This window comes from Mauremys mutica, chromosome 7, assembly GCF_020497125.1.
Source record: "Mauremys mutica isolate MM-2020 ecotype Southern chromosome 7, ASM2049712v1, whole genome shotgun sequence".
NCBI classification, from domain to species: domain Eukaryota; kingdom Metazoa; phylum Chordata; order Testudines; family Geoemydidae; genus Mauremys; species Mauremys mutica.
Genome location: NC_059078.1, coordinates 119,113,611 through 119,138,536, shown reverse-complemented (window position 1 = coordinate 119,138,536; position 24,926 = coordinate 119,113,611). Strand labels below are relative to the sequence as shown.

The 24,926-nt window shown below is 39.7% G+C and overlaps 1 protein-coding gene across 2 annotated transcripts in view; it reads left to right on the top strand.

Annotated features, from left to right (window-relative positions):
* VTI1A (vesicle transport through interaction with t-SNAREs 1A) overlaps positions 1–24,926 on the top strand; it is a 334,815-nt gene that overhangs the window by 10,572 nt on the left and 299,317 nt on the right. For both annotated transcript variants that reach the window (XM_045025204.1, XM_045025205.1), the window contains exon 3: positions 7,520–7,630. In XM_045025204.1, the coding sequence (XP_044881139.1) occupies positions 7,520–7,630 (111 nt within the window). The remainder of the gene's footprint in view (positions 1–7,519; positions 7,631–24,926) is intronic.

Below are 24,926 nucleotides of genomic sequence, written 5' to 3'. Positions count from 1 at the left end.
TTCATCAAAGCAATTGGATTATGAGTTTGATCTACTGGTTTCAAAAATATAGCCTGAGAATTAGGCTGTGGAGCTGAATTTAGTGATTCCATTCCTAGCCTTTCTAAGTAATTATGTCCGTGACCCTGTTACTGTTTATGAGCACTGATGATTTCTGTTTAAACTGTACACACTCCAGTGGTGGGACCGTGTCATATTCTTGTTATACATTTTATGATACTGTAGAAATGCTTTTTTACTCCTGAGCATGGTGTTCACTTACACTGCTGGAGCCCTTGTTTCACAGTCAGATCCCTCCTGTGGATAGAACCATGAGCGGGGGCTTGCGAGATTTGGGGTCAATACCTGAATCAGCCACAGACTTTCTGTGTAACCTTGGGGAAGTTACCTATTATCTCTGTTTCAGTATCCTCGTTCAGAAAGAGGGATACTATTATTTCCCTACCTCGCAGGTGTGTTCCAAAGATAAATTAAATGTTTGCTAGGTGCTCTGATATTATGATGATTGGAGCAATGCAAGTACATAACAGACCTTCTCTCTTCCTTCTCCCTCACAGTATTAGTACAAGGCAATTATACTGTAAGTGTTTCGGTGACAGATCATTCAAATTTGGTTTTCTGTGCCAAGTAATTCTCTATCATTGCTTGTTGAAATGAGCAGAAATTGACTTAATGACTCATTTTTCTCCTTGTGTCATAATACATACAAATTTGGATGATTTTTTTCCCCCTGAAGATTAAAAAGAAAATTCTCCTTTAACATTTTTATCCTAATGATGATCTTAATTTAATGTACTGCATTTTTCTTTCACGCTTTTGTTTTTAGATCTCATCGCTAATGCTACTAGACAGGTGCTTAATGTAATTATTGGCTTTAAGCAATTACCTAACATGTCCGTGGTTAATGCCAAGGCTTGGATTTAATAATCAATGTGAACAAAAACTGCTAATAACAGAACTGATTCAAAAAGTTTCCTTTTAAATTAAGGGCTAAAATAGAAAAAACAAACCATTGCTCTAAATTGCTACCACTTGTAGTCTTGGTACATAGATTTGCTCAGTTGTACTGTCTGATCAAAGAACTATCATTGGAAAAAATTCTTGTTTTAATTCACTTGATTTTCCTTCCTTCTTGGTAACAGAATTTGTTGACAGTGCTTGAATTTATTTATGATGCCTAAGGGTTAATTGTGTTAACCCATATTTTCTGCCTTTTAGTTGGGTCAAAGCGCAATGCCAGTTGATTGAATAGAGTTGGCTTTGGATATGTAGATTTTTTTTTAAATGGCTATTTGAGGGAACTGCAATCATCACCTACTCTTTGCCTGGAAAAAATTGGAAGGACACTAATACAATATTTGGTAATCTGTTATTCCAATAAATATCCTAAAAGCAGTTGTTGAACTGTTGGGTAAGGAATCCCAAATCCTCTTTATGTAAATCTACTCCAGCATTAACCAACATGTGGAAGGCTTTTTGTAAGAACAGTAAGTAACTGAGAAGCCTTGGTTTTATCTACGCATCTTTGTCACTTACCACTATGGTGCATACATGATGTTAGGAGTAAGGCTCACTCATTTTGGATAGGCTTTGGATTAACTTCCAATGTCAAGCATTTTTTTGATCTGTGGGTGAAGCTAAATGATCTAACGAGGAAGGCTCATGATCTAATGAGGTAGGTAGATATGTAAAAAGATGCTCCTTTTGAACGTGCTGTGGAAGTATTTATTTGTAGTTGTTTTTTTATTATGGTCAAATGCCAGATTCCACTTGTATTGACTAATTCTGCTAGTTATTATATCACCAGCTTGGTTTTATTAAGTATTAATACTACCATATCTGTACTTGCATAGGGTGCTGTCTGTCAGCTGAGTTTTCATCAGGGATAAGTAGGCACTTTCCATGGCATATGCTACCAAGTAGTTTAATTTGCTTTAATAGCACCAGTATTTATCAAGTATGTGTACTTAGCAGCAGCAACCTGCGAAACATTCATGATTCTTTGAATATTGGGGTGCTTCCTTTCTGAAGCTGCATTGACTAGAGGGGAACAGGTCTGCTGTTACCTGCAGGAGAAGGCAGCTGGTACACAGTACAAGGACAGACACAAAATAGAGCATATTATTGGATACCTATCATGTGCATATATGTGATTATCATGAATTACTGTATTAGAAATCTATTTTTTTTAAAAGTAGGAAAATTGGGTAAAATGTGTAACTCTTGCTCCTGGTTGAGATAAAACATTTTGATACCAGTTGTATTTTTAATCTGTTTCAGGGGTTCTCAACCCATTTATCATTGTGGGCTCATATGCAGCTCTCGGTGTGTTATGTGGGCTGCATCCACACGATATATATACTACCTGTATGGCCGTGAGGATGTCACATGGGCTGCAGCTGTGAGGTGATGTGGCCCACGGGCCGGGGGTTGAGAATCACGGATTTATTTGCTCATTGCATTCCATCCTGTGGCATCCAATTCCTTCCCCAGTAAATCTGATATTTTGTTTGGGGCAGGAGCGGGGCACTCCTCTATGCATAGTAAATTCTGAGAGAATCTGTCTTCACAGAGCTTTGTGAGAGGAGGCTGTGTATACTGGCCCTATAGCACACCTCAGTAATTTTGCCCATTCTTTGTTCTTTTGCAGTTGACTATAAAGATATTCTAAAAACTAATAACTAAAGGACACATCACTTTTGATAGGCTAAGATTTGTACCAGAAATGGGCAGGAGTGTTATGCTGTGTGGTCTTCTAAGCTTGCTGTGGTCTATTTCTAAGCTTTGTTCTTAGCCAATGGGGGTGTGGGTAGGTTAAGTTGAAACATATGTGAATCAAGAGATCTAGCTATATTTTCCAATTGTCTAAATTTATAATCTGTTCCTTATTATGAAATAAGAGTAGACAGTAATGCTGCTGTTGTGGGAATGATTCTGAACAGCTGTCCCTACCATTGCACTGTAAGAACTGAAAAAATACATCTCCCAGGATTACATGTTACATACTTTTCCTTTAGCTTCCATTGCATTATGATTGAACAAGTACTGGTAATAGTAGGGCAAAAGATACTTTTTAAGTTTACCTTCAGTTTTCTTTTTTCATGCTTTTCAGGAAAAAAAAGTTGAAATCTGGCTCTACTCACCTTGATTGTATTTGAAAGACTAATGTAATATTTGTAACAATGCATGCTGAAATCTATGAATAAGCATGAAACTTGATTATATTTAATAGCTGCAGAATGAAATCTGTTTTTTCTGCTATAGTATATATACTGCACTACCTCGCATGATATTCATGAAAAGTTACCAGCCTAGGCAAAAAAAAAAAAAAATCTGCTTATCTACCCTCATGATGACAGCAAAGAAGAAACTTTATTCTTTTTCACCAAAGCATGTAGACTTATGCAATACTTATATATCGTTTGGGGCAGCAAAACCACGTTATTTGCATAAAGAAGGACAAATACAGATTAATCCAAAATTTTGGGCAGGATATACTGTTCCCCTTCTAAAACTGCTGCAAGCTCATTTAATGTGAAAACTAAAGAAAGAGAGAGCCAATAAGCAGCCCAGACCGATTCCCATAATGATGGACATAGCTTAACTTTTCACCCTAACTGATCATATCTTTAACTCTGGCCACTTTTTGGCTATGGAGGGTTCTCAAAAGAGAGAGTAACTTAAAAACTATGCAGATCCTCACAAATTTATCCCAGAGACTGACTCTCTTAATGGAATCAAAATCTGATTTCAGATCAACGAAGGCTGTATAAAACTTCCCCTCTTGGAGGAACAAAGTTTATAAATTGGGTGAGAGAGGGCAAAATAACTGTTGGTAAAGCAGTCCTTCTTGAAATCGGCTTGTTCCTAAACAAATAAATTATAACTCTTTCCAGTCCTCTAATCCCAACAGGAGATACTTGGTATGGATATTAAAAACCATGTCTAAAAGGCTAATAGGTCAGTAATTTCTAGGGTCATTTGTCACCTTGGGGGGGAGGGTGACAATCCCTACATATTTTTATTAGTAAATAATTTTGCTAACACAGGGCCCCATCAAACAATATAGTCCTTATAGACTTCTGCTGGGATAAAATCCTCCCCATTGGTTTTAGCAAAATTCTGACTTCCATGGTGGAGACTGTAGGGCAGCCTGGATAAGGATAGCAGGTGAGGTAGACCAAACTAAAGAGTTAATAGATGGATTATCATTGTACAAGGCAAAAAAAGTCTCTCCAAAGCATGTCTGGGGTAAGAGCATCAATTTTTACGTTAATCTTGTGGTAGACCAGGGGTCAGCAACCTTTCAGAAGTGGCATGCCGAGTCTTCGTTTATTCACTTCAATTTAAGGTTTTGTGTGCCAATAATACATTTTAAACCTTTTTAGAAGGTCTCTTTCTATAAGTCTATACTATATAACTAAATTATTGTTGTATGTAAAGTAAATAAGGTTTCAGAATGTTTAAGAAGCTTCCTTTAAAATTAAATTAAAATGCAGAGCCCCCCCAGACTGGTGGCCAGGATCTGGGCAGTGTGAGTGCCACTGAAAATCAGCTCGCGTGCCGCCTTCGGCACCCATGCCATAGGTTGCCTACCCCTGTGGTAGACCATTGTTGCCATCATCCAAAATAAAGGAGATTTTTGTTTGTGGCAGTGAATTCAAATTTCTTCCAAAGGACCTTTTGATAATCCAACTTTTTCTTATTCAGCTTTTTTTATAGTAGTTTCTAGGCATAACTAATATCTTGATAGAATAAGAGGAACTATTATTTCCCAGAGCTCTTGCAATAATCTGAAAATGTTTTTTATAAAGTGAAGCAATCCGAGTCATGATAGATTCTCTTATCTTCTAAAGGATACAAAAAAATCTTTTTTTTTTTTTTAATGGTCAAGTCATCCTGTAATTTAACAGTCTCAGTTTGTGTGTGCTTGTGCTCGAAAATTAAGGTCCAAAAAGCTTATTCTTCAGAACTTAACAAATCACTGGGTATGAGCGTCTCTCTGACCTTGAGGCTTTACTACTACTAACTAGTGTTTTTCATTAGATCTCAAACTGCTTCTCAATCTTTAATATATTTATCCACAGCACCTCTGCAAAGTTGGCAAATGTTAGAAACCCTATTTTTACGGAGAGTGTCTCTGTGCATTAATTCCCTAAGTGACTTGCCAAAGGTGATATAAGACCATTCGGTGGAGTAGGAAACTGAACTTGGGTCTCCCAAGTCGTAGGCTTGTGCCCTAATCACTGTACCAAATAACAGATTCCACTTAATATACCTTGAGTTTACACTTTCAAAATCAGGAGTAAAACACAATCTGTCAAAATCCCTTTTAGAAAACGTGGCTGAAGGGCAGAAATTCACCTCCATTGTTAATGATCACTGTCTGTAAAAGCCACTATAAAACTAGAGAAACGAGACCACCTTAAAATAGAAACTGCAATATAGTCAAACACATTGCCCCATCTAGAAGATGAGTAAAAAATGACTCTCCAGATCTTTGCCATCTCTACCATTCAAAGTCTCCAACCAAAATCTATTTAAAATTACAGAAGATTTACAACCTGGAGTATTTCTTACCTTGTCCTTAGCGTGTCCGGGGGAAGTGAAGATCACACCCTGTTAAATGAGGTGTGGGGGGAAACTAAAAAAATTCCTTATCCCCAGAACTTGGTTGATCATAAAAATTTCCCAGAAGAACTAAGATTGCTGATGAAAACTTTTCCGTAAGCAAATCAATGAGAGATTCAAGCCCTACTCAGAAAGACACACTATAGAAAGGGAAGCTCCAAGGGGCATATGTATCTTCAGGGCTAATGGAGTACATTTATTTGAGAAAATAATACTAGAGGCTTTAAAAATAGGGATTGCCTGGTGTTATTTACTAGTTATAACATTTAACTTAGAGATGAGCAGGGCAAGACCATTTGCAGGTTTACCCATCTTTGCATGCTTACCACCCTCTTCAGAATTCAAATACAGATTCAAAGCCTGGTAAATCAGACTCATACTTAGAAATCCAGTTTCTTGGAGGAACACTAAATCAAATTGAGATAAATAGTTACTGAAATCCAAATCCTGGGAGTTACTTTTAAGGTGAGCCGTATTCCATACACAGCTTTGATAAATGTTTTGGTGGAATCCCTGTCAGGTCCATCTAGTCAATCCCCTTCCCTTTCTAGGGTCTCGGTTGAAAAATTGTTAGGAAAAACTGCAGCACTGGTTTTGTGATTAGGCCTAAATGTCCCAGGATAGTGATCTTCACCTCTTCCTGGATGGTGCATAGGACTTGAGTAAATGGGTCTGAGGTTGGGCAGTTTTGTTTCACCCGAGTAACAGGTTATAGTCCAACAGGATTTGCTTGGTGGCCTGGTAACTCTTTTTTGTTTGTTTGTTTTGTTAAAAGGAACAAAGATTCTTTCCAGTTGTTTTTCATAAGCTTTTTCCCTTTGATCTTTTAAATCTCAATATCTCTATAGTTAAGGAGAGGTTTCACATGACAGATTTTTCTTAACTATCCACTGAAACTGGTGCTATGCAAGACATTTAAATTTACAACCACTAACCTTCAGTTTAGGAAACTTGGGCCTAAGACAAAGAATAATATAGAAGTAAAACTTGCTTTATATATTTATTTCTCTTTATTACCAGAAAATCATTTAGAGAAACTATGCCGTACAGTTTCCCATTAAGTAGCATATGCGTTCTGAATAGATCAGGCTGAATGACTTTCAAGTGAATATTTTGTAAATCTATTGATTAAATCCAGTGCCTTTCCTGAAATTTCAAACTGGAAATAAGAGTTTTCTGTATAAATGCTTATCTAGCTCTTAAAAAATTCTGCAAATATCAGCTTGGGACTTTACCTAAATGAAAGACATTTCTCTTCCTGTGCCATACTGCCATGTCTGAGATCAGTGGAAAATGAGTAAATATTGTCCAGCGTGCCTACTGCTATTGTGGAAAGGTGCTATTTTTTTAAAGTGAACTGAAAGCAGTATTTTAAAAAGTAGATAATGGATTCTTCACTGTGGCAAAATACCATTTCTAAACAGGCAGCAGCATACTAAGGAGGCTGCAGTCCAATGGGTAGAGCAAATAATTAGCAGCTACACCATTCCTGGGTTCTAATTACACCTCTACCTCGATATAACACTGTCCTTGGGAGCCAAAAAATCTTACCGTGTTATAGGTGAAACCGTGTTATATTGAACTTGCTTTGATCCACTGGAGTGCGCAGCCCTTCCCCCCCCGGAGCACTGCTTTACCGTGTTATATCCAAATTCATGTTATATCGGGTGGTGTTATATTGAGGTAACGGTGTACTTCTGATTCACTCTGACTTTGTGCAGTTTCCTTGAGTGTCAGCGCACTTAGCAAGGGGGAGGAAAAGGTAGCCAGAAGACCATACTGAAAGCTAGAGGCTGTCACTGAAATTTCATATATAAATGTGAACAAAACAAGGATGTAGATGGACATAAAATAAACTTAAGTCTCTCTCCTGTTTTTCAATTACTAGCTTGAACAGATGGAACTTGAAGTTCGCGAAATCCCCGCCCAAAGCCGAGGAATGTATAGCAGTAGAATGAGGAGCTACAAACAAGAAATGGGAAAACTGGAAGCAGATTTTGTGAGTATATTTACATATGATAAAGGATGGCATTTAAGAAGAAACTTACCTTAGTGTAACTGTGTTTCAGAATGAAGTAATCACTTTCTTCCATTTCCCCAACTTTGTCCAATCAACTCCACATGGGCAGACTTTGGGGGAGAGAATAGTCTTAACTCATGCAAGGGTGGAAAGAGCTCTCCTCTCCCTGTCCGCAAATGCAATCATATCTGCGCAGAGTTCTTATGTGGGGAAGAACCTCCCTAATCGTTTGCTAGTCTGCAGTCCCAGTTAAACTCTGCAGACTACTTGCTCCTACCATCGTGTGTCCCCCGCCCCTTCTTCCGCCCTCATCTCTCTCTGTCCACACTCTTCTAGCCCTGTTTCTTGGCAAGGACTCAATAGCCGACCATTGTACTTATGCTATGAGAAGTCACTTAATTTTACAGGGTATTATAAACTTATGAGACTAGTACGAAGTACCATGTTTATAAGTTACCAGTTATAAACTACGCTTTTCAAATGAAATGAATCCCAAGTTCACTTCATCATTACTCAATATCCATGATTTCTTTTCCTTTGTTTGGATACTCATTGGCTATTTTGCAAATCAGTTATCCTCAGTGGATCTTTCAGGTACCAAATGCAAACTAGCATGGTTCTCCTGTCTGTGTGCTTGTGTTATAGCCTGCAAGCCACCGGTCCTGTTTCTTTTGACTTTAAAATGGCGAATGGATTTGTTGTACACACAAAATTGCTTCTAAAAGGGCTGGCTGAAGACTTCAAATCCATCAGCTATTTCTTTCTGGGTGTAAGTAGTACATGTGACACTATGGAGCTTAATGCTCCATTGCATCCTGAGGGTTGGGCACCAGGCTGACCAAGAGTGCTATCTGTAGTTGGGGAGTGAACGTTACTATATATGTTGAGAACCCCCTATGTCTCCATGGAAACTCCTTGCCCCTTTCTTACCGCCTGCCATGCTCAAAACAGCTAAGAGAAGGGAGATTAGCCATGTCACCTTCACAGGGAGTGAGGGCCCAGTGAGAACAGACTGGGATCTGTATAGTGATGAAACAGGGTTGCTTGTGGGAAGAGAAGGAATGAGAGGGGCCTATGACTGAGCAATAGAAAATAAGTGATGGAAGAGCCTTGGATGGGGATGAGGGAATGCAAACAGCGCAGAGAGAGAAGAAAAGAGGGAATAGATCAAAGTGATGGAAAAATCCAAGCAAGATATTTTCCAGAAAAATGGAGGAAAAGAGTAAAGGATGGAAAAGAGAATGAAAAAAGCAATAGTTATGATTAGAAGTATGTTATGAGAGCTGAATGGTTCAGTTCACTGACGCCACTGTAGCTAAGGTGACAAAAGCATTTGCGTTCTAATACTTGTTTTCAGACACTGATCATTTTCGCAAGTTGTTTACTTACCAGGCTGCGATTCTTGCAGGCTTGCTCTTTACCCAAAGGTGAAGTTTCTGAGAAAGTTTACGTAACAGTGGTTTGGCTGCGCGTTCAAGGAGACAAGGGAGGAAAATACGGCATAAACTCTCTTGGCTTTTTGAGCTGCTCTCATAGTATAGTGACTGGGGGAAAGCCGCTGAAAATTTTCATTGAAATGTAAATGCCTTTTGAATACTCTTGTGAAAATCATCTTGACTGAGTTGTGATCTGTTGGTTGTAAGCAAAGAGTTTACAGCCTAATAGGAGTGCTAGATGACACCTGGAAAATGTGGTGGTAAGTACGTGCCTTCTGAAACAAATTCACTTTTACTGCAGTTGAGGGTAAGTTTCTAACTGGGAATGCTGCAGTTTATGAGCAGGATTTTCTTAGACTCACCTTCTCGAGGTTTGCTGCTCTTCCAAAAGATGCATGCACATGTGGGCTGGCAGATTTAGACATCGTTCTTTATAAGTGGAATTGGAAACTCAACCTGGATCCCATTTACGTTGGCTACTCCTACTCTTCTTTACTGTGTGAAGGAAAGTGAAGCTGTAAGTGGGCATTTATCAGTCAGCAGAGTACTGGGGCTAGAGCCTAGTACTTCATTTTGGGACTAAACAAGAGGTGGGCAAACTACGGCCTGCGGGACCATCCTGCCCGGCCCTTGAGCTCCAGGTTGGGGAGGCTAGCCCCAGCCCCTCCCCCACTGTCTCTCCTCCCCTACAGCCTCAGCTCACCACCAGCACTCTGGGTGGTGGGGCTGCGCGCTCCTGCAGGGCAGCGCGGCAGCGTGTCTGGCACTGGCTGGGCGGCGCGGCTGCCAGACATGCTGCTTTGAGCGGCATGGTAAGAGGGCGGAGAGCTGGGGAGTTAGATAAGGGGCAGGGGGTCCCGGGGGGAGTCAGGGGACAGGGAGCAGGGGGCAGTTGGATGGGGCAGAGGTTCTGGTGGGGGGCAGTTGGGATGGGGAACAGGAGGGGTTGGATAGGTGTGGGAGTCCCAGGGGGCCTCTCACGGGGCGGGGGTGTGGCTAGGGGTTGGGGCAGTCAGGGGACAAGGAGCGGGGGGGTTGGATGGGTCGGAGGTTCTGAGGGGGGCAGTCAGGGGGTGGGAAGTGGGAGGGGTCGGATTAGGGGTGGAGGCCAGGCCGTTTGGGGAGGCACAGCCTTCCCTACCTGGCCCTCCATACAGTTTGGCAACCCTAATGTGGCCCTCATGCCAAAAAGTTTGCCCACCCCTGGACTAAACACAGGGGCTTAGAAGATTTTGTCTTTTTTTTTTTTTTTTCAACTGAGAGGACTTTGGTTTAATCATTTCTCTTCTATGTTTTGAAATGTAATGATTATAGCTGTGGATGGCCCTCTCTTGGCCACAGAATGTGAAAGCTGATTTAAGACTAATACTGTCTCTTCAAAGTGAATTGCATAAAGCATCTGGATCAGCACTTCTCTCAAACTTGAAAATGAATGACATAACTGGGACTGCAAGTTTAATTTTATACACATTGTAATAAAAAAAAATCTCTTCTGTCAAGTTTTTTGTATGTCTGACAGAGTCCTGAAGACTTACCCCAGCTCAAGCAGTTATTGAAACCAACATTTTGGCAATATTCTTAAAACTTAAGAGCAGGATGGATTAATTCTGCAGACGGTTAGATCCTTTATTTGTAAAGGAGAGGACATTTAGGCTGAGTGATGGCAGACTGCTTCCAGATGGGAAGTCCACTTGCATTTAGGTTGTGCTGGCCAAAGTGGCGAGAGATTGGGTTGACATTGGACTGTGAATGGTTCCTTTACCTCATTGTATTACATTGTCATATGGTCATTGGGCATCTTGATGATTGGATGATACTTCTTATAAACATTCGTAAATGTTCTACACTTGCTAAGTCTTGAAGTATATTTTGAAATTATATGAATCTTTTAACCTAGTGCAGTCACACTCTGAAAGGTAACTCTAAAAACGGCCTTGCAGGGTTTTGTTAATTGTGCCTCTGTAACAGGGTGCTGGCCTAAGAGGCAGTGAACCAGAACCTGCTAGCGCAGCTCCCATCAAGGGGAACTGATTGGAGCTGGCAGGGTGCGGCTCATTAAAGGAGCCGAAGAGTAATCACCTGTGAGTCTGCTGGGGAGAAGGCCTATGAAGCTCGCAGGAAGGAAGTGGAAAGGGGGGGAACAGGAGGAGTAAGGAATGAGGAACTGCTGCTCCTAGCTAGCAACAGGAACTAGCTGTCCGCCGGGTGGCTACCTAACTCCTATTGAATTGTACAGAGTTGTATATAGATGGTGGTGGGAACGAAAACAGGGAAATAAAAGGACACTGGGTTTTGCAAAGTAAGAGGTATCCGGCTGATTTGTACCGCGAGCGATGACATTCTCGTCTACAGCCTCATAAGCTAACTTCTAGATATAGGTGGGGTTTGTTTTTTTTTCTTGGTGCCAGCCTTGCTAGCTCAACCTGAGCTTTCAGAATCTGACTGTTCTTTCCCACACATCACTGCTATAAAGATCATGCAGCTGGAACTAATCTTCCATACACATCTGTGCAGTTTTAAGTTCAAATTATGCCCCTAGCAATCCCTGTGCAACTTCATAGTTTTCAGTAGGATTGCACAGGTGTAACCGATAGCTCTGTCATTGGAATAAATGGTGCCCAAGAAGGAATAGCATCTCACTCACTCACTCTTGGCTGTGTTGGCTCTGCAGGACTAATGAAATTTAAAAACAGTATCTTATTTTTGTCATTAAAGGAAGCAGATTCCATGGGACTCCGACTAGATACGGGGCAGATGCAGATGGTACTGTCTTTTATTAGTCACATCTCATAGTGTAAGAAATTCCAGCCATTGAGGGTCTGATTCCGATACCATGACTTGGGTTGTACAGCACCTTATTCCTAAGGAACCCCTTAATTTCAAGTAAGTTACTTACTTGTGTAGTAGGATACTATTGATCATGAGCGAGGACATGAGAAGCTGGCCCATAAAAGGTCAAGCTATATGAAAGTTTTGTACTAAAAATACCATCAGTAAACTCTTACATAGCCCTTTTATGTGGATACAAGTAATGTAGGTAAACTTTAGTTTTAATAGCTCTTTTTAAAAATGAAATACATCCTAGTGAGTATCAGCTAGGAGTGAGCCTTTACTGCTGTTGAATCCAGAATCTGGTAATGCTAAAGGTAATATAAAATATCACTACTTGTTTATGTTGTGGAATGTGCTTGCAGTTTATGTATGCCATGGTAAGGGCTCTATCTTGTGGCTAAATGTGGAGTTGCATACTGCTTGTTTTTGCTTTGCAGAAAATCTCTTAACTAAAGCCCTAGGGCCATCTCTTAAAGGAACACTCAACTTGAAATCCACTCACTTACAAGTGGCTTCAGTTACTATACCTGCCTCTCAGTCCCTCCGCCACTGTCTATGGTTTTACAGTTGCATCTGTTAAATGTTTTTTCTCTCTCTGGATGCTGTGTGAAGGACCCACCTGAATAGTGACAACAGACTATGATGGACTTTGCTATAAATGCTCAAAAGTCTAAAAGTGAAAAAATGTGGGTTTTTTTCTGTCATCTTTTGGTTATAGTGATCTTAGATGGTAATACCTCAGAGAAAACTAGAGCATGCTTAATTAAAAAAAACAAACACTTTTCTCTGTTTGACAATATCACTTTAAACACTGATGTTTTATAGAACCGGATGGCACAGATAATGGGATATTGAGCTTTTTCGTCTGAATCCATCCTAAATTGGTGTTGGCCACAAGTTGTACTTCAGAATTAGCACTAACTGAAAATTATTATTAAATTATTTGTATTATAGAGCCTATCAGCCCCCATCATACACTGGGACCCCATTGTGCTAGGTGCGGTTGCAAACAAAACAAAAACAATTCCTTCTCCCAAAGAGTGTACGATAGTGGACAAGAGAGAGCAGATACAGACAGACAGGGAAGTACAAGCAAACAATGAGATAATATTGGTCAGCATGCTAGGTTGTGGCTCATTTTCTAGCAGACAAGTACCCATGTTACAGAAATGAATACCAAATAACCATTACTCAAAACTCTGGTTAATAGATCTGTGTAAAACTGCCAGCATGCATTCCAAAGAACTGCAGACATAGGAGCTGTTGTTCATCTACCATTATGCCCTCTGGATTGGATTCAGATAAAACTTTAATGGACAAAACTTTGGACTATTGCCTCTAATGTTGTATCTTGTCTGTGGGTAAACAGAGCAGGGTCATGAGCGTTGATTTCAGCATGTTCCAAAGGTTAACTCAAATATTTTTTTCCTCCACCCTAGGAAGTCTATATGTGCATGTTATATAATTTTTATTTTTTCTTACTCTCCACATTGCCTTCACACGTGCGTTTTACAATACTGGCTGCATGTACTGTGGAGAATGTTCTCACTGGAAAACACTTTCCTTCTACTTGCAGTGCCAAAGTTGGGCTGGCCACCCCAAACTGTTCCATGACTATTGGCACCTTCATGAAATAAATATAGCAGGTCTTCTTGCTAAATGAAAGAATCCGTTCCCATTCAGCACCAAATAACATGCAGAGCTGCAAGGCACCTAACTGAGAGGCACTTTAACTGGAAGTTTAGTGGACACTATTCTACATAAAGAACACTTCTCTGTAGGAATATAAATAGTTGCAAGTGCCAGCTGTCCCAAAACTGGGTGTTTGTGTAAATAAAAAACCCCCTACAACCACAAGTTACACAGATGAAGAGGGCACATAAGCTACATTTTTGTCTAGACCAATAAGCTAATTTTCTTGTGTGCTCATACTTGTACATCCCATCTTACACATTCAAAGTACTGTGGAAGCATTCCAGTCCATTTGTTTCTCCGTGTTTTTATTGATAGTCACTGTATAATATTAAAACATTGTATATACTGTAGCTGATTTGTTCCCAGAGCACCCTTCATATATCACTTGCTGTCTTTACTTAGATTATGAGCTCTTCGGGACAGGGACTCAATTTGTATGTTTCTGTAGCGTGCCTGGTGCAATGGGGCCTTGACCCTGGTGGAGACTTCTGTACTGTAACAAAAATCTGAAGTCCAAAAAAATCAATACATGAAACAATCATTCCTTTAACGCCCCATAACTATTGCTGAAATAAAAACTACACCAGAACACTTTGAATATCAAAAAGGAAACTTAAATGGAAGATATGGGGAGAAGAAAGTAGCACTGTGGACAAATACATTATGCAAGGATTTTAACAGTTACAGTAGAAGAACTATTTTTGAAGTTCTAGCACTATTGTAGCATAGTTGCATTTCGGCCAATAGCCTGATTTTCTTTTTCAAACTTGTAACTGGGGGGGAAGTCTTTCCAATTGTGATGAATATTACAAAAACAGCTCCTATCAGTAAGCTTTACAAATACTTAGGAAGGTTGTCAGTGTGGCCATATCGAGGAGGGTTATGTCAGCTGGAGTTAGCTTTTTGTCATGTGACTTTAGTAATAAAGTACCATTTGAATCCAAAAACATTGATCTGGACCATGGTAATAAGTACACCTGTCAAATCCTGAGTTATCAGATACTACTTTCATGCTCCCACCCCTTCTTCTAGTCCACTCTTGTTCACCCTTACTGCCATCCATACTACTATTTGGAAATAAAAGAACACTTGCTAACCAGATTAGGTAGTGCCAGATATATATGAGCCTAAATCCCCTTTCACTTTCTGGTTTAATTAAAATATCTAAGTTAACTCTTCTGCACCACATTGTTTCTGCTACATCATGTTTTCAATTTATTTGTAAAAGAGCAAGGCAGTGTTTTCTCTTGCGTATTTACAAATTGTGTTTTGAGCAGATGTGTATAAAATGCAGCTTGGAGCTGAACCGACTTTTAAAAAAGAATTAGACTTAAGCCCCATCTACAATAGGAAACAGACTCATTGCAAACAAGTTGTTTGATGTTTCTTAAATAATTTAAATCTTGTTCACGCTAGTAAGAGAACTGATTTCAGCACAGCTTCAGGGGAGAATAGGTTCCCCTGAACTTGTGCCGAAAGCCGTTTTACTGTTAGTATGGACACAATGAAGCTGACCTGACAAATTTCAAACTCTCTTCTGAAACTGATTTTCTCCATTGTATGGTGGCAATTAAACCATTTTCGGGCCCTAGTTCAGAGGAGCATATTACATTAAAACATCTGTACTGGGTTCATTTCTTACTATGAAAAGGTCTTGTTGCAAGTCACCTGTCTTCAATCATTGTCAAACACACTTTCCTTGGGGAGAAGAGAAGTTTATTTAATCACTTTAAAGATGGGGACAAAATTGGACTATTGACAGGTTTTTACTTACAAAATGAGTTAGACAAAAGGTGAAAGAAGGCCAAGTGGATTTATTACTGTGTTTGTGCATGTAGGGGTCTCTCCACCCTTTGATCACCTCTGCTCATGTAAAAGGTTGAGAGTGCCTCTGCTGTAGCACTTATGCTCAACAAGTGCCCTGTGTGGAAGGAACAGAGGAATGGCTATTCTCTTTATAACCATTCTCTGCAAAAATCTTCTATAGGAGCCATGTTGCTAGTTGGGGCCAGGAGCTGTGGTTGGATCAGTTGGGTACTGCATACTCTCCAGATTACTGAATTTGTGTGGCCTTTCCTCTCTCTGTACTTAGTTCCTCCTCCTCCTCCCCAAAATACTCCCCCTTACTGATACACAGCCAGGAAAATTCAAGAACCTCATGAGTTTTTTCCACACCTGTGTCCTCCTTTGAGGGTCTCTCTTGTGGGAGGAGACTAGCCATGAATTCCCATTCAGTAAATTATATCAGCTTTAATATCAATTAATTAGATATGACACACAAGAGTTGTGAGAAAGGGGAAGGAGATGCAAAAGATTACTCTAGCGTTACCCAAGCCCCAAACTGAATTTCTAAAGGGAGGCTAAGCCATAGAGTAACCTGGCTCAGTAGTAAAGCCTTAGGTACCTCTAAGGATCTGGAAAATTCACTTCTCTCTGCTTGCACCTTGAGAAAATTTATGGCATGAGTGTGTGAGTGAATGAGAATAATAGAGCGGCTGGATGGAATTATTTCTCCATGAAACTTACCAGTGATGATTCCCTCTTCTTAGAGAGAAGTGTGAAAAAGAAGAGTTAATATGCTTCATTGATAATTATTCTAAGGGGTTATCTGAATTGTGATTCCTTAGGGACCAGTTCAGTGAACCAGCATTTATTTTTTGGTTTATAAACTTTAGGTATCATTTACAAAGATTTCTTCTGTGCTTGATCAGTAAGCTAAGTCCAATAATATGATTCCTAACGGGGTGATGGGGAGGGTTGCGGAGGAGGGGTTGGGGAGGAGGGGGACAAGTAAAAGGGAAAGTAGAGAACTGGGGTTATTGTTAATCTGATTAAAGAATATTAATGCTCTCAACTAATTTCACCTTGATATTCTTGTACAGTTCTTAATAAGGCTATTCAAAGATGTACAGAAATCTTCACCGTGCCAACATGCAGGCATCTTGTTCTGGAAGAACCATCTCTAGATACTTCAGTTTCCATGACATTATCATTTTTCAGTCTTGGAGGGTGTCAACAACTGTAATGCCAGTGTGGTGATGGTGATAATGAGTTTAGTAAACCCCTGCCTCTCAGCAACTGGACTGACCCAGTTATTTCAAATAAACCTACCATCAGATAGTGACTGAGGGATCCTGGTGACCTGTCTTGAATTTGAACTAGTGATCTAGAGATGAAAGGCATTGGGTCCCCTGAAACATCCAGTGCATTCCAGTTCTCTTTCATTGCACCCACAAAAAAGGTACTGTATCAGAGTAGGTTTAAAATCACTCAATTTTAGCATAAATTCACTTGCAATGTATCACTTATGCCATTTAGTGGAAAATCAGTATGATTGTAATTGGGACTCTAGTGCAGAAGCAGTGTTGATTTCTGTCACCTGTCAATCTGCTCTATTACTCAATGTATAAAGATGCCTGGATGTTGGCAATGACCAGACTTCCCTGCTCACCATCCTACACTTTTGTTTCCCCGTCTGTACATAACAGCAAAGCTTCAAATCTTTTGTTTGCTCTTGTTTGTTTGTTTTTGTTTGTTCGTTCACATTGGCAGAAACAACATCCAATCTAATTAATGTAGTTCTAACCACCCACAAAGGTAACTTCATATAGAGGAAGTGTGATTCTGGTAGAGGAATGTGACTATAAAACTGACATCATGGCTTTAATATTTTATTCTCGCTCAGCGATTCCTTATCCAAGTCAAATGATACTCTTCTACCTGGCAGCTCCAAAAAGAATCAAGTTGTTTGCATTCTGCCTCTGATATCATCACCAGTAATAAAGATTCCACAGTTGGAACTTAGCTGTCAGTTTTGATGATGCATGAGGCAGAACAGAATCTAGTTTACTCTGCCATAGTCACATGGGCTCCCTGGTACTAATAAAAGTAGAAACTTTTTTATTTTTGTCTCCAAAATGAAATCATATGACTTCAGAAAATGCCAGGAGCTGGCAAATTGAACAAGAAATATCATTTTTTACATGGTCACTTCTCCGATTATATTCACAATGTTTAAAATTCCTAAACAGGTTATCTCATTTGTGTTTGGCTACAGAATAAGGAGAGACATGAGCTACTGATAATGTTTTGACATTAGAAGGATTAATTATAGAGCTTTTTAAACTTCTTTTTTAGTTTGTTCAGACACTGACACTAGATGGCACTGTTTGTTTGCAAAGCAAGTCTTTTTTTTTTCTTTCCTTTTTTCTGTTTGGTAGTAACTGAAATTACTGTTTCATGAATAAAATATTTCTGATGGGATTTGCATTTCTATATTGGCTGAAGATACTGTGTTGTATGTTTTATTAACCAGCCCAGTGCAACTGTCAGCCTATTAAAGAGATCCAATGGACCCTGTTTAGCTAAATAAACTAAATAAGTCCAATTCGTCAAATTGTGTTCCTGGCTGTTTATTTTCCATTCTTTTGATGTACAGCTTATTTTAAGTTAAAGTTGCGTAGATTTAAAAATTAATGGGGAAAATAGAATTTAGTGTTTGGAACATGGAAAGACTAATTGCTGTGGTCCAAAATAGCTTTGCTTTTAAGGTGAAGTTGCTCTTTGGCAAATGGTCAACTTTTTATTGATGACTGATTAACTGCTCCATGGCAAAAATTGTTTTGATAAATAAATGGTGTACGGCCTCTTGTATCTGCTTGTTGAAGTCTATGTGGCTTTCATTAAACAAAACTTTAAATAGGAGCATAATTATTTTTTTTAGGAAGTAACTATCATACATAAACAAATACATAATTTTATTGCAAAATGTGGGGGGGATTAGTATTTATATACTTCATATTTTAAGGAGATATATTTTCTCTGTTACTGAAATAACTATTGCATGATAGTAGTCATTTTATAAAGTAAATAATACTCTGACACTACAAAAATGCTGTTGGGCTAATTCTTTATATTGTATGTTGTGGTGGTGATACTCAATAGCAGTATTGAAAATCTTTGTTCTTTCTACTCTACTATTTCAGAGCTGTTTTACTTAGCTTGTTTTTACAGCAGAATTTTGCTATAGATTCGTGTAAGGTGAACCTATGTATTTGTGCTAAAGCTGGTAGCATATGGGGAACTATTCTACGAAATCTCTTTAAAGATTGTTGTCAAAAAGCAAATATATTTATACTTTTGTTAGCATGAGAAGGGGGAGGAATAGTGGTGAGTGGTAGCTATTTTCCTTTCTGGTGATTTCCCGAACACTATTTTTGAGATGTTCCGTATTAACTTTTGCATGTTTTCCAGGAGATTGAACTTGCACAGTATCATGTATTGCACAGTTTTACTTCTGTATTCTTGTGTTACCAAAAACGGAACACTGGGTTTTAATAAAACAATAACCACATTTCAGTCAAATTGCTTTTTTTAGTTTTCCAGATAAGTCCATGATATAATGGAGTAAATAAAAGCCTTTGCTAGGAACTAAATTGTATGCCTAAACTTTATGGTGGTAAAGTTTGTCAACAGAAATCACATGATCAGTGAATTCTGCTGTTTCTCTTTTTTCACTACTATACTGGAATATTGTCAAGGTTGCTGTTCACCTTAAGGGCAAATTTTACAGGTATTTCTAGAAAAGCTATCAATATTGAGTGAAATACTATTTTTCTGTACAGATGAATTCCTGAAATAAGTTTTTGAGACAAATGTAAGTCTAAGTCATTCTATTTAATTGCTAAAACATACAAGTGTCAACTTGTTATCCCTGTGATGTAGCCAGCTGATTATGTATACAGCACTGATATGCCATAACTGGCACAGAAGTAGAGGGTCTTTCTGCTATATTTCAGCGTTACATAATCTAGTAGACTAAATGATGCGGACAATACCTTGAAATGGACATGTGTTTTTATTCATGTCGAAATATGTCCTTGCTTTTCAGAACGAGGTTGGTGAGAGCAAGTGGGTTAGACTAGTTTTTCTCCTAGTGATTATTCCTGAATCTATTTTTTTTAACATTAAAGGGATTGAATATCTCTACTCCGCATTTGCAATTTAGCATGTAGTAGCTGTCCTTATCGATCAGAGTCCCACTGTACTAGGTGCTGGAAACAAACACATAACAAAATTATGGTCCCAGCCCCATAGAGCTTACAGTCTTACATTGACTTGCAATGTGCACAGAGTTGGAGAATAACTGGCTACTTCAAGGAAATTCAACATCAAAAATACATATGCTGTGTATTTTGCTTACCTGGAAACTTAACTTTTGTGTACATTGATAACAAGCAGACCAATAGACTTGGGCCTCTTTAATCCTTCATCTCCATTTTGTGTTTGGTATCAGGCTGTGAAAATTAGGTGCATTCTAGCACTTGACAATCCTTGCGGTGGCCTCACTCATAAACAAGGAAATGCTCAGTGCAAAAAAAAAATTAGGAAGGGCAGAAGAGTAAAAGCAGACATTAAACAGGAGTATGCCCTTTCTCCACTGTAGATTAACAGATCAAATCCAGACAGAGTTGGTTGAGCATGAAAGCTGTTGCCATTTGATGGTTATTAATACCTGATGTGAAATGAAGTTGGTGGCCTTAGTCCACTTCCCAGTGGACAGGTGTTTGCATCACATAGACAATCTGGCCTACTAGTCCGAACAGGAGTTGGGTCTAGTGGGCAGAGCAGGCGTCCAGGTTGGGAAACGAAGCCAAGGGGCAGCGCCAGAGTCAATTGCCAATTACCAGAGCCAAGAGTCAAGCCAGAGTTGGAACCAGGAATCAAAGTTGCGGATCAGAGCTGAGATCAGATACCAAATGCTGGATCCAAAGGGTCAAGCCAAAGTCAGGATCAGAATTTGGAGGTCAGGGTTGGAGTCAGGGCTGGTAACTAATGATTAGAAGCAAGGCTTAAGGGCAGGAGCTGGAGGAGAGGCAAGGATCAAGCACTCAGCATGAGCATGATGGGAACAGGAAAGAAGGTAGGAGCCGAGCAGGAATTAGAAATGGCTGGGTCCAGGAGACAGGTATGCATAAGGTTCAACTCAGCCACAACAGAAAATCACCATGTTGCTCAGACAAACTTCCTGTGCCACCTCCTGGCTTAAGAAGTGTAATTGGACCAATTGGTAGAGCTCGGTGTTCCTCCAGTCAGGGGTCCTGTGGGTGGTACCTTGGCTGAGGCTGTAGTCCTTCTAGTTTCTCAGACCACCAGGTTTTAGCAGACATTAGGTGGAGGACAGGATGTGGTGGCTGTCTGGGGACTCCCAGGTCTGGGTTCAAGACCCAGGACATCACACTCTGCTACAGCAACTTGACCAAGTAGGACACTGCATTACTCACTCACTCCAGCATTGGTCTTTTTTGGTCAGAGTGGAAACACATTAGCTAAGCTGTAGGGGAAGGTTCTGTTCAGCTGCTACACCTATTCTGTAGGGAGCCCAATACAAAGCCTGTTGAAGTCAAAGAAGACAGATTCCTAGTGTGTTCAGGTGGGCGTTGATCATACCCTACATAAATAGAAAACTACAGTATCTAAGGCTGTCTGTATAGCACCTTTCAGACGCATCAATTCACATGCACAAACCTTTGTTCTAGGTTTAAATCAAGTATTTGTGTGACCTTCAACAGCTGCCTAGGGTACATAGCCAGACAGTAATGAAGCCATTAGTTTTTGAATGATTCAGGAAAAGTTGTTTTTTATATCTTGTTTTATTTTAAATTGTGCATTAACAGAACTTCATTAATTTCTAGTTGAGCAACCTTTTAAAATGAGGCAAATCAGTTAACACACATCAGAAGCTATGGGCTTGCTCAAGTACTTACACTTTGAGTGTAAGCTTTTGGGGGCAGGAACCATCTTTTTGTTCTGTATTTGTACAGCACCTAGCATAATGGGGTCTTCATTCATGACTGAGGCTCCTAGGTTCTGCAGTAATACAAAACAGAAATAATAGGTTAAAAAATATTTGTAGTCCCATGTGGTGAGAATAAGGTTGCCAAGTCCACAGGTTTCTTGTAACCGTGGGTATTTTTTTTCTTCGCTGGTAATTGTAGGTTAGTTTTGTTGTTATGGGTAGCTATACATTGAACTATCATTTAAATTACTTGGGGCTTTATAAATTACATTGCCAGCATCCCCAAAAGAGTAAAATATTTTTTTTCTAGGGTTATGGTAAAAAAAGGTAAAGGTTAAATCAGAGGTAGCTAATCTCAATTTTCTAGTCTAGATGGAACCTTAGTATTCCCTTTTGTCTTCTCCTCAGCTTTATGCCTTCATCATACTGTCCTTTTTGGATCCTCACCTCAGCCCAAGACATTTGGGCTGCACCTCTCTTCCTGCAAATATGGGATGCAGTTCAGACTTGTTTATAAGGCTCTGGGACTTAGACCTACCTTTTCCATCCTCTCACTAGATACTAAGCCTTTATAGGAATCCTACTTTTAAATAGATAATTTTAGGGCAGCAATAAGCAAAATCTCCTCCAATTTTCTCCCCACCCTCTTTTTCGTTCTTTCCAAATGTTAGAGGTTTTGCTCCTTCAAGGGCCACCCTTGAATTCCTTTTCTGTTTGTTCCACCTCTTCTCCCATTATGGTGGAACAAGCCAAATGGAGCAAGCGAAAGGCCAAGAAGTGCTTCTTTAGCATGGGGACCTTCCCAGGAGCCACAGAAGGTGTGTTCTACCATAGCTGCTTCCTGCCTGCAGAGCCTTGCTCTGTCGTGGGAAGGGGGGGATCATAGTTTTGATGTTTTCTTGGGGCCTTCTCATCCTTCCTGCATATCACCAGCTCAGACTCCTCAGAAAACAACTCCATAAATGTGGATCAGCCTTTTTCAGCACTTCAGGCTCAGCAAGCAAAACCATCTTCATTAATTTCATTAGGGACAAATCAAAAAATCCCCCCCGCTCCCATCTCAATCCACCTGGAAAGGGAAAAGCTCCAAGATCCCATCCTCTGTTCTTAATTGAGTCATTTTGTCAGGAATCTGGCATCCTTTAGGTGCCTTACCTCCTTCCCAAATGGCAGATTTGGACTCCTGTTTGTGAGACTCCCCTCCACTTCTTGTTCTCTTTTGTTTTAGATGCAGTGCACCAGGGCTTGGGACCTCCTTTCATTGCCTCCCGCATCGGAATACCAAAAAAAAAAGAGAGAGAGAGAAGCCCTTGTGGGATGACCACTGTCCCCACCAAAAAGCACAGAAAATATCCCCAAAGCACTCCAGAACCTCACTTTTTTTTCTACAGCTTTATCCCCTTCCCTAAAAGAGAATGACTCTTGTCTTCAGATTGTAATACCATGCTAGTGAAACAGGACAAGTTCTCTCTCTGATCTGTTTCAAACTGTCAGATTCAGCCAGGGAAAGATAAGGTACAGGCCATAAACATTAGTGGATATTTTTCTTAATTCCTTGGCATGTTCAGTATTGCCAACACTAAGCATTCAGAAATCTTGAGTTCAGCCCAGTCAAAATCTTGACATTGGCTTAAAACTCATGATATTTTATAAATAATACTTTTTGGGTTCTCTTTTATTATCCATCAGTATTTGAACGTTTAGCATTTGTGGTTTTGAGCTTTCTGTACAACCCTGAGGGCTAGCGACGCTTCTTTAAGAAAAACACCACATTTCATGAAACTTGCAATAAAATCACAAGAGTTGGCAAATTTGTGGCTGAAGTATATATTGTCTATTATTAAAAACAAGTGCATGCCACTTTTCCTCATTTCAATAACTGGATTTTGAGAAAAATGTCTCCTGTCTCCTATGAAAGACTGTTTAGTTTTATTTATTTGTTTGTTTTATTTATTTTGGGAGTGAACACTGTGGGGAACTCCCCAGCATGACTTTATTTTGTGGAATATACAGATTTGCACTCCACTGATGATACTCCAGATTCTGCGACGACAACAATTAGGTTTATATATCAATAGCTACCTGGTTAATGGCAAGCAGTTTTGTGTTAGAACTATATCTTTGATAAATGAGTTTGCATCTTTCTCTTGGCTGTCAGGGATAATTCCATGTTTTCATGGTTTCACTTTTTAAAAATCTGAACATGACTGTGTGTGTGCATATGTGCATTGATCATATGTGCAAACATCTTTATAAGCAGGGCTTTATTGTCCCATCCCACTTCTATAAACAACCACTTCTGTTGTCCCACTTCTGCAAACAGAGGGGACTTGGGACTTGGTTGGGAAAGTGTGCCTGAGCGAGGACACACAACAGGCAGAAGTACTGGTAGTATTCCCCCAATCTCCAGGGAAGGCTTTCCATAGGCATGACAGGGAGACTATGTTGGATAGGCTACCACTTTCCACAGCATCTCCCCATCCCCAATGCTACGCAGACAGTAGTGTAAGATAATACTACCTTTGCCATGCTATCGTGAGGACTAGGAGGGAGTGAAGATGGCCTTGCCCTTGAAGACCTCCCAAAATCTACAGGCTAAGGGGTCTGAACGCCTTCCATGCCTGTTCTGCAGTGAATGGTGATTAAAGCTATGAAGTCCACACCTGAGCTACTTCTATAGTCACTTGCTAATGAGGTTCTGCTTCCTTGGAACACTCCATTGTCTGGTCCCTCAATTGAGGAATAAAATGTTTTTGTGTTCTAGGTCCTTAAAACCAACCAACTTTGGATTTCCAGATCTCTTGTATTTTAAACAAAAGGTTTTTTATTATTTTAATTGTAGTCATATCAGAAAATTTTATTTGAGAGCTATCCTCATTATTGTGAGTTTTAGTTTTGTGGCCTGCTCATAGCAACCAGATGAGTTACTAAAGAAAATCAGTGTTCAAAAGCCTATCAAGTTGTCCTGATGCTGGCTGTTTTTAGTTGGAAACTGTGACTACATAAATGCTGGTCAAATATTTGCAGATAGAATTTTGGTGACTTGCAAGTATGACTTTTTTTTTTCTCTCCCCATTTTGGTTAATTTTTTAGTCACCTGACAAGGACTGGTAAGAAAACAGAAATAGATGGGAAGGTGTATTGTACGTCAAGTTTTTCTCACTTTTCTCACTTGTAATTTGAACAGCAGAAAAAAAATCAGGTTTCCCACATTTCTAGTGCATTTCAGAAGTCCTCAAATCCAGTCTATGATCCCATGTGGCATACAAATATTAGTGGCTGATACTACAATCATAGAATATCAGGGTTGGAAGGGCCCTCAGGAGGTCATCTAGTCCAACCCCATGCTCAAAGCAGGACCTAATCCCCAATTAAATCATCTCAGCCAGGGCTTTGTCAAGCCTGACCTTAAAAACCTCTTAAGGAAGGAGATTCCACCCCAGTGCTTCACCACCCTCCTAGTGAAAAAGTTTTTCCTAATATCTCTCCCCCCACCCCACAACTTGAGACCATT